At 38.1% G+C, this 11,595-nt stretch overlaps 1 protein-coding gene across 1 annotated transcript; it reads right to left on the reverse strand.

Moving 5' to 3' along the window:
- Nucleotides 1-1,820: 1,820 nt before the first annotated feature.
- Nucleotides 1,821-11,021, reverse strand: LOC110090676 (alpha-1-antitrypsin-like). The gene is made up of 5 exons (XM_072986611.2): nucleotides 10,830-11,021; nucleotides 7,802-8,479; nucleotides 6,074-6,344; nucleotides 5,507-5,654; nucleotides 1,821-2,924 (listed from the first exon to the last, which is right to left on the reverse strand). Exons 2-5 carry the CDS (start codon nucleotides 8,460-8,462, stop codon nucleotides 2,730-2,732), a joined length of 1,275 nt encoding a protein of 424 aa, XP_072842712.2. The 5' UTR covers nucleotides 8,463-8,479; nucleotides 10,830-11,021; the 3' UTR covers nucleotides 1,821-2,729.
- Between the last annotated feature and the right edge of the window lie 574 nt (nucleotides 11,022-11,595).

The following is an 11,595-nucleotide window of genomic DNA, read 5'->3' on the forward strand; positions in this document are numbered from 1 at the left end:
AAGGGGACGACAGAGGACGAGATGCTTGGACAGTGTCACCGAAGCTACCAACATGAATTTGACACAACTCTGGGAGGCAGTGAAAGATAGGAGGGCCTGGCATGCTCTGGTCCATGGGGGTCACGAAAACTCAGACACCACTTAACAACTAAACAACAATCACTGAAGACTCAAGGTCAAGATCATGCTACAGTATATTATTCTCCAATCATAATGCGTGGATGTGAAAGCTGGACAGTGAGGAAAGCTTTTAGGAAAAAAATGTTATTCATTCATAAAAGTTATTCCCTCACAGGTATATTTTCTGTTGCTACATTCCGGTCTCTGGAACTCCCTCTTACAAGAAGCCAGGCTGGCCCCATTTTTGCTGTCCTTTGCAAGCAGGTGAAGAAGACCTTCAAGCAGGCTTTTCCTTAGTGACTGACTATCTAGGAGATAATAAATGGGATGATCTATATTTTGTTCCTTCTAAATGTCTTTGTAATAATGCTTTTACCTAACAATTTAAATGTAATGTTATTAATTCTTTAAAAAATATTTGAATAGTTTACTGTTTCTAGCTTTTAATGTCTTTTTATTGATATAAGCTTCCTTGGGACCCTTTTTTGGAGGGGGAGAGAAAGGCAGGGTAAAACATTGTGGAAGGAGAGCTTTAACAACTGCCAGAAAAACAAGTAAGTGGGTTTCAGATCAAATCAGGCCTGAATTCCCAAAAAGAATGAAAATGACCAAACTGAGGCTATTGTACTTTGAACACATTGTGAAAAGACAAGATTTATTGGAAAGACAATAATGCTAGGAAAAGCTGAAAACAATATGAAAAGAGGAAGGACTAACATCCAAAAAATTAAGTCAGTCATGGAAACTATGGTACTTAGTTTGGAGGACCTGATTAATGGTAGCATTTTTTTTGAAAGTTCTTAATTCATAAGACCATCATAATTGTATTTAATTTATTTAGTTAAAATATTTCTACCCCAGCTTTCTCCTTAGAAAAGGACCCAAAGTGGCTTACAGCATTAAAAAGCAATATTTGAGAATATAACAATGAGTATACAAAGGTGGCACACATCATTAAAAGACAATATTTAAAGCTAAAAACACTAAGTATAGAATATATCTCTGGAGATTCTCAGTATACTTCTATTTCTATATTTCTAGATTAAGTATATAAATATTAAAAAGGAACTAAAACAAACACCCCTCTTAGAAATGGGAAACACAAGCAATACTAAAAACCACAGTCAAAGCAATGATATATCACACAATCCATCCAAAAGTGATCACACTCAGGCAGCCAGTCATTGAGGGAAACCTTGCCTGAAGAGAAAGGTCTTCACTTGCTTGCAAAAGGACAACAAAGATGGAGCCAGCCTAGCCTCCTGTGGGAGGGAGTTCCAAAGTCTTGAAGCAGCAACAGAGAAGGATGGCATATAACAACCACAGCTATTCCCTCCTCCTCCTCCTCTGAATCCTATATTTCTTATATCATCTTATTGAAAAGAGCTTTCAATTATCAGTTAACTCCTATTCCTGCAAATGTTCATATTTTCCCACAAGATGGCACTCCCTTCATTTCTAGACATGTAAACCATTAACAATCATTTACTTTGTTTATAGGTAAATACAGCCTCTGAATTCTTATGAAAATCAACCTGATTTGCATCTCCTGGATTAGAATACACTTACTTGTTGGTTTTTGGACTTCTCTAAAATTTGCAACTGAGGTCCAAAACAAAAAGTGTGAAAATACATACGAATATTTTGTGGCAACATGGTTAAGATGTGTACAAAAAGCTAGCATGTTTTTGTAAAAAACATTTTGGTGTTTTTTCAAGAAAGTGAATTTTAATGAATCTTTCAAAAGCGGCTTTCACATTGATGTACAAACAAGATGCAACAATTATGACTGATTAATTGATTAGTCCATTGGTTAATGGATTTGTTGTTTACTTTTTTTATGTCACCCAACTAAAACTGGAATTCAGGATGCCTCAAAATAAGATTAACTTTAAAAAAATCTCCTTTAGCTACAATGCCCCAAATGTCTATGAATGAAGGAGTACTTGGACAGCCAGCATGTCAATGCTGGATTCTTTGTTGGGCTCTTAGGCTGCCCGAATTTTGCTTTCACAAGAGTATCTCTTGGGGCCACTGAAAATCATGTTTCCCTTCCAATATATCTAGCAATTTATTGATGTAGTAGCAGCCTCCTTTCATGGGATGCAAAGCACTGCTGCAGGTATCGGATGGTGGTGCTGGAAGTTAGTGTACACCAGGTCACACAGTTTTAAAATCAGTTTTACTGTAGTAGTGGATATTTTGAAGAACTTTTATTTAATCATAGAATACGAGGGGATGGCACTGCTCGTATCCAGCCAATTCTACTGAATAGTGGGAAAACTTTTCCTTTTTAAAAATCATCTACCATGTTTCCCTGAAAATAAGACAAGGTCTTAAATTAATTTTTGCTCCAAACATGCATTAGGGCATATTTTCAGGGGATGTTTTATTTTTATTTTTTCATGTCCAACAATCTACCTTTATTCAAATACAGTCATGTCATCTTCTGGTTGCTGTACAATGATGGAGGGTGGGGTTTCACTTAACTAGGGCTTATTTTTGGGCTTAACTAGGGCTTATATTACGAGCATCCTGAAAAAATCATGCTAGGGCTTATTTTTGTGAAAACAGGGTAGGAAAGCTATAATTCTGTATCTCTAAAACAATCACTGTTTGGTCGGGTTGAAAATTTTCCCAGCAAAGAGGATGGTCTCTGTCACTTTATTAACAATTAATAGGAGGCTGGGTCTGTTGTATTTGATGGTAGTATGAGGATTTGACCTTGGAGTTATATCAATAACAGTGACTGCAGCTGCCTCAGTGCCACTCTCATGAATATCCACAACAACTTTGTGTAGAGCCTGCAGGGAAAGAACAGCAGTTTAGTGTATATACACAACAGAGAGAAGAGTGCCTAAAACTTGGTCTTTCATCTGTGTTCGACAGATGAAATATATGTAGCCGTTCCTCATAAGGGTGGTGCCCCGGCCCAGTCATCATTTTAGTCACTCTCTTCTTTATTTTATTTATTTATTTATTTCATTTATATCCCGCCTATCTGGTCAGGTCAGGACCACTCTAGGCGGCTAACAATCATAAAAAATACAATTAAAATTATATAAACAATTTAAATAATAAAAGCGATACACAGAGTGAGAGAAACAATAAAAGAGGAAAAGAAAGGCGTCAGGAATTATTTGATGGAATTATTCTTCTGCACCTTTTCCAGTTCCACAATGTCTTTTTTTGAGGTGTGGAGACCAGAACTGTACGCAATACTCCAGGTGTGGCCTTACCAGCATTTTGCACAATGGCATTATAATGTTGGCTGTTTTATTTTCTATTCCCTTCTTGATGACACCTAGGATAGAACTGGTCTTCACTGCCGCCGCACACTGGGTTGACACTTTAATTGACCCGTCCACTAGCACACCAAGATTTCTTTCCTGATCTGTCACAGGCAGCTCAGAACCCATTAACTGATCAATAAAGTTTTGATTTTTTTGCGCCAATGTGCATTACTTTACATTTTCTTATACTGTATTGAAACACATTTGCCATTCTGCCGCCCATTCTCCCAGTTTAGAGAGATCCTTCTGTGTCATCTGCAAACTTGGCCACCTCACCGCTTATCTCTGTCTCCAGGTCACTGATCAACAGGTTGAAAAGCACTGATCCCTGGGGCACACCGCTCTTCACCTCTCTCCATTGTGAAAATTGCCCATTGACACCTACTCTCTGTTTCCTGGTTCTCAACCAATTCTCAGTCCATAAGAGGACCTCTTAGCATGTTGGCATAAGGATAAGCAGTACCAAGTTCTGTGGAGTCCAATATTGAAATGCTTGGAGTTGCCAATCCAGTTGGTAGCCACAACTAGAGTAGACCTACTGAATCAGGTGCTGTGTGGTAGAGTCAACATTTTTATAAGTCTCACTGATTTGATGGCTCCATTCTACTACTAGTTAGATTCAGACCCATGAATGAGTTTAACCCATCTTTAAAGACTTCTACCTTTTCAGGTATAACCACAACCTGTGGATAGAGTGACCAGTCAGCAATTTCCCATTCCCTGATTTCAGGATCAAAACCCTGAGACCAGACAACAGGTCCCTGTGATGGCACAGGAGTGTGTATTTGTGGTGGCAGACAGCTGGGATCTTTGTGATGTCACAGCAGGTGGTCCTTTGTTTAACAGTTAAAAATGCTGGCTGAAATTCTTTTGTTTAGTGTAGTGAGTTGTACTGTAGAGTAGACCCATTGAATCAGTGGGGATTTGGTGATCCAACCCTTCCATAAGTTTCAATAATTTAAATGGGTCTACTCTAGTTATGACTTACTCTGGCTGTTATTGCCACTAGATTACCAAAGATGGCACAACTATAAGCGAAGGGGAGGTTTAAAAATGAACCTCTGTCTACATCTTTAGGTCATCCTCTTTACAGGTACAAAGAAAAAGGTTTTGCTGTGCCCCCCAGGTGAAACTTTCCAGAAACCTCATGATTTTCTCAATGTGGATAATTTTTTAAAAAGGCATTGTAACTTCAAGTATTTGTGTTTATGATAGATGGGTTTAGCTTTTCACGTTTAACACAGTTCATGCCATTCCATAAGTTCTTGGATACACCACTGAGTAATTCAGGCTTCTCATTGTAATTGATGTTGAAGATAGGTGAGTAACCCTGGCTTCTTTTTTTTTCTTGCAAATGAAAATTAAATTGTATTCTCGAAGGCTTTCAGAAAATTAAATTCTTAAAACGTTTCTCAGCACTGGGCGAAAGTACAACGGCTGTTAATTAAAAAAATTTTGGGACTCTTTTTGCAAAAATCAAAGAAAAATCTCACAGTGTTTGTTTGATGCCTTGATATGTTGAGGATTTATTTTCAACAATGAGACAAATTTGAACATTCTTTACATCCTTACTTTATGCTCATAAGCTTTCCATGTAATTTAGAAAACTCCATAATCAGAGCTCTCAAGCGGGAAGGCAGACCCCATGTTTTTTTAAACTTGCTTCTTCTTCTTCTTTTTTATCAAAATACCATTGTCCATTGAATGGAACCTGGTGCCAAAGATGTGCACTCACACCATCTGTAGCTAGCAATGAAGCCTCCTTAGAAATCATTGTCAAAGACTGGATAACTTTTATTCATTTGGACTGCTGGAGTGTGTCTTCAGGGAAGTATTGTGGTGGTGATAAGCTTTAGCTGGTGTTTTTGATGAGACATTGCACCAGACCACATGCTCAAGATGCTTACTGACTCCTGCTTGCTCCCAGCATCTCAGTAGTTATATTTCAGCAATTACTTTCTGTTGCAGTGGTTAAACTGCACTAAACTCTACAATCTGGATTTGATCACAACAGATTCAGGTAGCTGGCTCAAGGTTGCTCCAAGGCAAAAAAAAGTAACAATATTTAATACCAACCACATTTCCATACTTACTTTGGAAACTTTCAGATTCGGTTGTCCGGTAATTCCAGATAGATCAGCATTGTCAGTGAAGACTTCAATGATGCCCAGTTTCTGCAACAGCTCTTTCACATCATAAGAGGCAGAAAATAATACTTTTGGAATCAGCAGGTGTATTTCTCTGATTGACCAATAAACAAACAAGCAAACAAAAATAAAAAAAGAAATCCAAATGTTATCATGGAGGCACAAATAATTTTAATTAGACCACATCTGGCAGTAAACATAAGAACGTGCAACAGTTGGGATACATTCAGCTGAAAAATTGATTTTATGGGATATTTACATTTGTCAGGGTTTGTTATCAGTTTTGGATAGTTTTCTTAGGGACGTGTTTTTAAACACTGATTTTAATTTTGTGTTTAACCTAACCCTGTTTCAAAAGCTAGTTTTATCACATGTGATTGATTCTTCTTTTATTCAAGATTATTGTGAACTACCTCAAGTACCATCTCTGGAAGGAAGACAGGATAGATAAATAAACAAACAAATAATAATAAAAAACAAGCAACATTTAAATACAGCAAAACCAGTCCTTACCTCAGTGTAAAGGATGTTTTCCATTTAGCCAAAATTTCAATTGACAAAGCGCCCTCCACCTGCTGCATTTTCCCTTCATCTGGCAGAATAAATAGGGCAGAAGCATTTCCTTTATATGGAACTTCCACAACATAGCAAGACAAGTCTTTGTCATACAGCATGTTGTAATAGCCTTGTCGGTACATCATGTTCACTTTCACAGTTGTATTTGCATCTGGAAAAAAGTCTTCTTCCCTGGTAAGGTCAGCATCGAAAGGGTTTTCCCAAAAAGCTTTGAGGGGGGGGAAAGGGGGAAATATCAGAATGATATCATTGTTTATTAACCAACAGTCAAATTTCTTTACACTATGTACAGGTTTATTAACATAGGTACAATTAATGTCAGTTTTTTGGAATTGCATGTTTTTAAAAAGCTTGAATGCAACGACATGGACTATGGCAATCACCTGGAAAAGAGAAAGTAAGTTGACAACAGCTCTAGTGGATAATGCAAAGCGACACCAGCAGAATTATACACCCTTGAAAAACAAAACAGAAAAAGACCTCTACTTTAAGATTCATTGTGAGGTTTTGTGGATTACTCACACTCGTTGCATCTTCTTATTGCCAGGATTGCTGGCAGAGCAATGTAGTCAACCTTTTAAGCATCCTCTAACTGTGGTAATGATGCCATTGTCACTTTAGAAATTCATTACCAGGAGTCAAGATGTCATTGTCACCTTCTGTTTCCCATTCCACTTGGCCCCATTGGCAACCCGACATCAAAGGGCCTGTCCAGGCTGGCCCTGTTGGGTGTTGGGTGGATCGAGCTACAAGACTTTCTGTTGAGGTGGTATGGAGGAGCGATTTGCCATTTGGCACATTCCTCCTGTCCCAACAGCAAATGAGCCCTTGTAGCCTGATCAGCTGCCAATTAAAAAAGCTTTCCCTGCTCAGGGGAAGCAAAAGTACTTTTGACGTTGCTCCTCTCTCCCTGCCCTTCCATCTTCCCCCACCTTGCTTTCCTTTTCTTCTTCATCCCCCTCTCCCACTCACGATACTGAGGCTGCTGGAGGGTGCTTTCTCTCAAATAACAGGGCATGCAATACAAAACAAAACAAAACCACACACACACACACACCACACAACAACCTCCACACATGTCTCAGTCTAAAAATATGAACACCAGTGGAGACTGGTCTTTTCTTTTTCAAGCCAAACCATCCTCTCAATGATCCATAGATCATATCTATGCACTAGTGTGGACAGATTGTTATGTAAACAGTGGTCTTTTAGACCAGATGGGTGGGGTATGTATAAATAAATAAATAAATAAATAAATAAATAAATAAATAAATAAATAAATAAATAAATAAATAAATAAATAAATAAATAAATAAATAAATAAATAAATAAATAAACCTGTGGCCCAGATATTGTGCTCTGCATGCCTAAAGGAAGTGGACTGTAGTCTGCAAAAGCTCACACTGAAGTAGGGTTTATTTCCTTTGTAGTCTTGAAAGCACCACAGTTCTCATCAACATCCAGACAAAAATAAATCACGGGGGAAAAAATAGAAAACAAAAATACTGAGGCACCTTGAAAAGTTACTGCTATATTTCAGTGTGAGCTTTTGCAGATACACCCATTTCTACAGCATCTCACTAAGATGCTCTCCTGCATCAGTAGCCTTGCCCTCATTTATTCATCCCATTTCCTCTGATTTCTATCACTTATTGTTCTGCTTACCTTTGAAGTACATATAGTTAATAAGAATCAACACAGTGTGTGGATCTAAGTCCTCAACTGCTTGAGTTATTTTTCCCTGAGTTTTGTTCCTTACATACTCGTTGATTTGGTGCTTAGCTGTGGCAAGATCCTCGAAGTTGGAAGAGAAGCCTTCCGCTTCATACAGGCTTTTGACATCCTCCAAAAACTTAGGAAGTATTTTCAGTGTTTCTTCTATGAACAAGGCATTCCCTATGTGGACCTGGGCTTTGTTGCTGGAATGGCTAAGCTCATGGATGAGCTGATGGAATCCTTTGTGTATTTCATTTTCCTCAATCTCTGACAGGTTAAAGGCAAGTCCTTTGAAAATCTGATTTTGGGTTTCAGATCTGGCACCCAAGGTCAGCATCCCGAAAGCTGTGGAAATGCTTAGTGGAGAGAAGAAAATGTTTTTGTCGGTTGTGTGGGATGCGATGAGCCTGTACAGTTCAAATGCAAAGTTAGCGTTGTTGAGTGCTATCTTTTGATAGTAAGGGAACTTGTTTCCCTGTTCTTCATCCAAAGATGGCTGCTGATCTTCAGATGTAATTTTATTGCCATCTGGGCTACGGTGGTGTCTTGGGTGGTGATATGAATGGACTTGAAGAACAATAAGTAAGAAGGAGAGGTAAATGGACTTCATGGGGATCTGTAATGCTTCTGCACAAAAAAATTAAAATAAAATATTGTTATAAAATAAAAATTCTACAGAGATTGAAATATTTATTTTCTGTTTAAAATCTCCCACTCCACTCCATTTAAACTGACTGGACATGGTCTAGAGGGGCGGGCTATAAATGTAATCAATCAATCAATCAATAAACAACTAAGTTTTGCTCTAGAGTGCAATTCATGAAAAAAGAATTGGACTTGACAGCAGAACTGGAAATTAAGAAGTAGAACACAATGAATGAATTGATCACACTGAATAAACTGATGTTTTTGACATGGCAATAAGATCTGCAAAAGGGACGCATCATGTAGAAGACCTGGGCAAGGACCTACAGATGACTGATTTGTAACTTATTCAGATGAGTCTGACTCTGTTCACAGAGAAGAATGGTACCAACCCCTACTCTACTTTTATAGTTATAGGGAGTCTTGGGGAGATCTTTCTTAACTCCTAATCTCTGAGAGGTAGTCATTGATTATAGGAAGATGAGACAGGTCACAAATTTGTTGCTGATCCGTGGTTCCAACAGCTTTGAGTCTATGGAAGTCTCCACCATTAAAACCCCTTCTGGTTCTCAGCAAACCTTATTCTTACACAGAAATGGACAAAGTTGGGGGGGGGGTTGGACTATAATTCTCAGAATTCCTTAGCCAACATGGGCATGGTTGCTGGTGTGTGATTCTGTTCAGCTCTTTCCCTACATGACAGTATTCTGCACATCCCAGCCAAAGGTGATCAGATTAACCCAATTTACCTGCAACTATTGGGCTACTGTTTCTCATCCCATGGCATTCAATACAGAGGTTACATAAAAAGAAACAGTGCAAGGCATCTAAGAGACTTAATAGTCATTTAAAACTCTGATTTGCAGTTCGCCAGTGAAAGGTAATCAGCCGGGAAGTCATTTATGTGCGAATGCTGTTGAAAGTGGCTAGATATTGATTTGTACTGATACAATTTTGCAAGGGGAATGGGGACAAGAAACTGCTTATATCTTCAAATGGTCCTGGTGGATGGGATCTTTTTTATATATATAATCGCTTTATAATATTTAGTGTTTTGAATTTTTTTTGAACATGTACATTTTATAAAATTAATTAAAATGTTTTTTTAACATTTTTTAAAAAGAGAGGGTGGAGAGCTTCTATAAATGAGCATCCACACCACCTATGTTGTATCCACATGCCAATATTACAGATGTCTCACCTCCCTTTGGGTGCTCACAGATGTGTCCATATCGAAGGTCTTTCTAGGTCACCTTTGTACAAAAATGGTGGATTGTAGGCTACTGTTCTATCAACCCACACAATATACACCAGATGTGGGGAACAACAGATTGGCCCATAGCATAATAGCCAGTGATGACAGTTAATGGGATTTATATTTCAACAGTATCTAGAGGGCCACACCTAACCCTTTCTTGGCACAGATCAGTCACTTTGATGGATGTGAGTAGTGTGAAACATTTTCTATTCACTTTGGCATTTGATGAGTCATCAAACAATTATAATGAGATGAATACATCGTAGATCACAGATGATACGGAGATGCTTTAAACTAGCTAAATAATAAATGAGATACTTATTTCACTATATTTCACTAAACTGAAGATGATAAGGAAATTTTGACAAAAGACCTACCCCATTAAAAAAAATATTGCATTATTCTAAATTTCAGATATGTTTTGTTTGTTTGTTTTTTAAAAATAATAATACTAATCTTAGAACTGCAGAGCTGGAAGGGAGGCATAGTGTGCAATTGAACTCCCAACTTGTGGCTAAACCACTGAGCTATCCAGCAGTTCTGTTTGCAAACTATTTTAGATTTTTCATAAGGATTGCAGCAATTGCAAAAATAATGCAATGTTATTATACAATTATTTCCCAAGACATGATGATTCTTAGATGCTGGTTCTAAGCTGACTTTGAAGGAATGTCTGCCTAGTAACCTGTTTTTCATAAAGCAAAAGAAAAAACCTCACTACTTGCTCTGGATCCTTGGCTGAAATATTGTAGCACATTTTGCCAAATTTCTGAACTTCCAGGGAGGTGCTTTTTTTTGTTAATGGTGCAACAGGGAATGGAAAGCAAGCTCTTGTTGCATTACAAATCTTGATGAATTCAGAATAAAGAACTCAAGTTGCCTAACAAATAGTTATTTTGGTTAAAGCTTTTGCCATGTTTGCACATGTTAGTGGGTTTACCTTCTAATTGGGATTGCCATGAATTGCAACCCTGATGTTTGCTAGAAATCTGAGTGAATGAATAAAGTGGTGAAGGGACAGGTGAGGTAGGGAAGGGAACTAAAATAGAAAAAGAAAATATATATCATACTTACATTCTTTTCAAAAGAATCTTATTCTGCTGGTCTGTGCTACTCCTTGTTTTAGTTGTTGACACACTAGACTTATATAAATGTCCAGCTTTCAGTATTAACCATTAAACAGAGCAAATATGGGTTATCAAAAGGGCAGAGAGCAAAGCATGTTGCAAGTTTGCTTGCCTGTCTCTGTGTTTTGCGCAATGATACCTACTGTCAAGATAAGGGATCTTTTGGTTATGACATTAGTATAATCAAAGACACAGAAGCATAAAAGGAATCATTAATCATTGTTATGCTACAGGTATTGGTTCAACGAGTCTTCCTTCCAGATAAAGAGAGTTTAGGATTGTGATTTTTTACCTATTCTGTGAATTGTCTTCTCCCCAGAAGGAGACAATATAGAAAGAGTCATTCTCCTTGGTGGTAGCAAGGAAATATATGCAAGACTCCCACAATTATGCTTATTCTGGGTTCACTTAGGCTTTCTCAATGTCCCAGCATTGGGACTTCCCTCCAGTATGGCAAGCATGCTGAACCCCAGCCCAATCCCCCTAAATCAGTGGTTCCCACCTTGGGTCCCCAGATGTTCTTGGACTACAACTCCCAGAAATCCTGGCTAGGTCAGCTAGTAGTGAAGGCTTCTGGGGAGTTGTAGTTCAAGAACATTTGGAGACCCAAGGTTGGGAACCACTGCCCCAACAAGTGACTTTTGCAATAATCGCATATTTCTTGTCATAACACAGTTACCGATGATACTGTCTTCAGAAAAGACACATAAAGT

The sequence above is a fragment of the Pogona vitticeps genome, chromosome 1 (assembly GCF_051106095.1).
Source record: "Pogona vitticeps strain Pit_001003342236 chromosome 1, PviZW2.1, whole genome shotgun sequence".
NCBI lineage: Eukaryota > Metazoa > Chordata > Lepidosauria > Squamata > Agamidae > Pogona > Pogona vitticeps.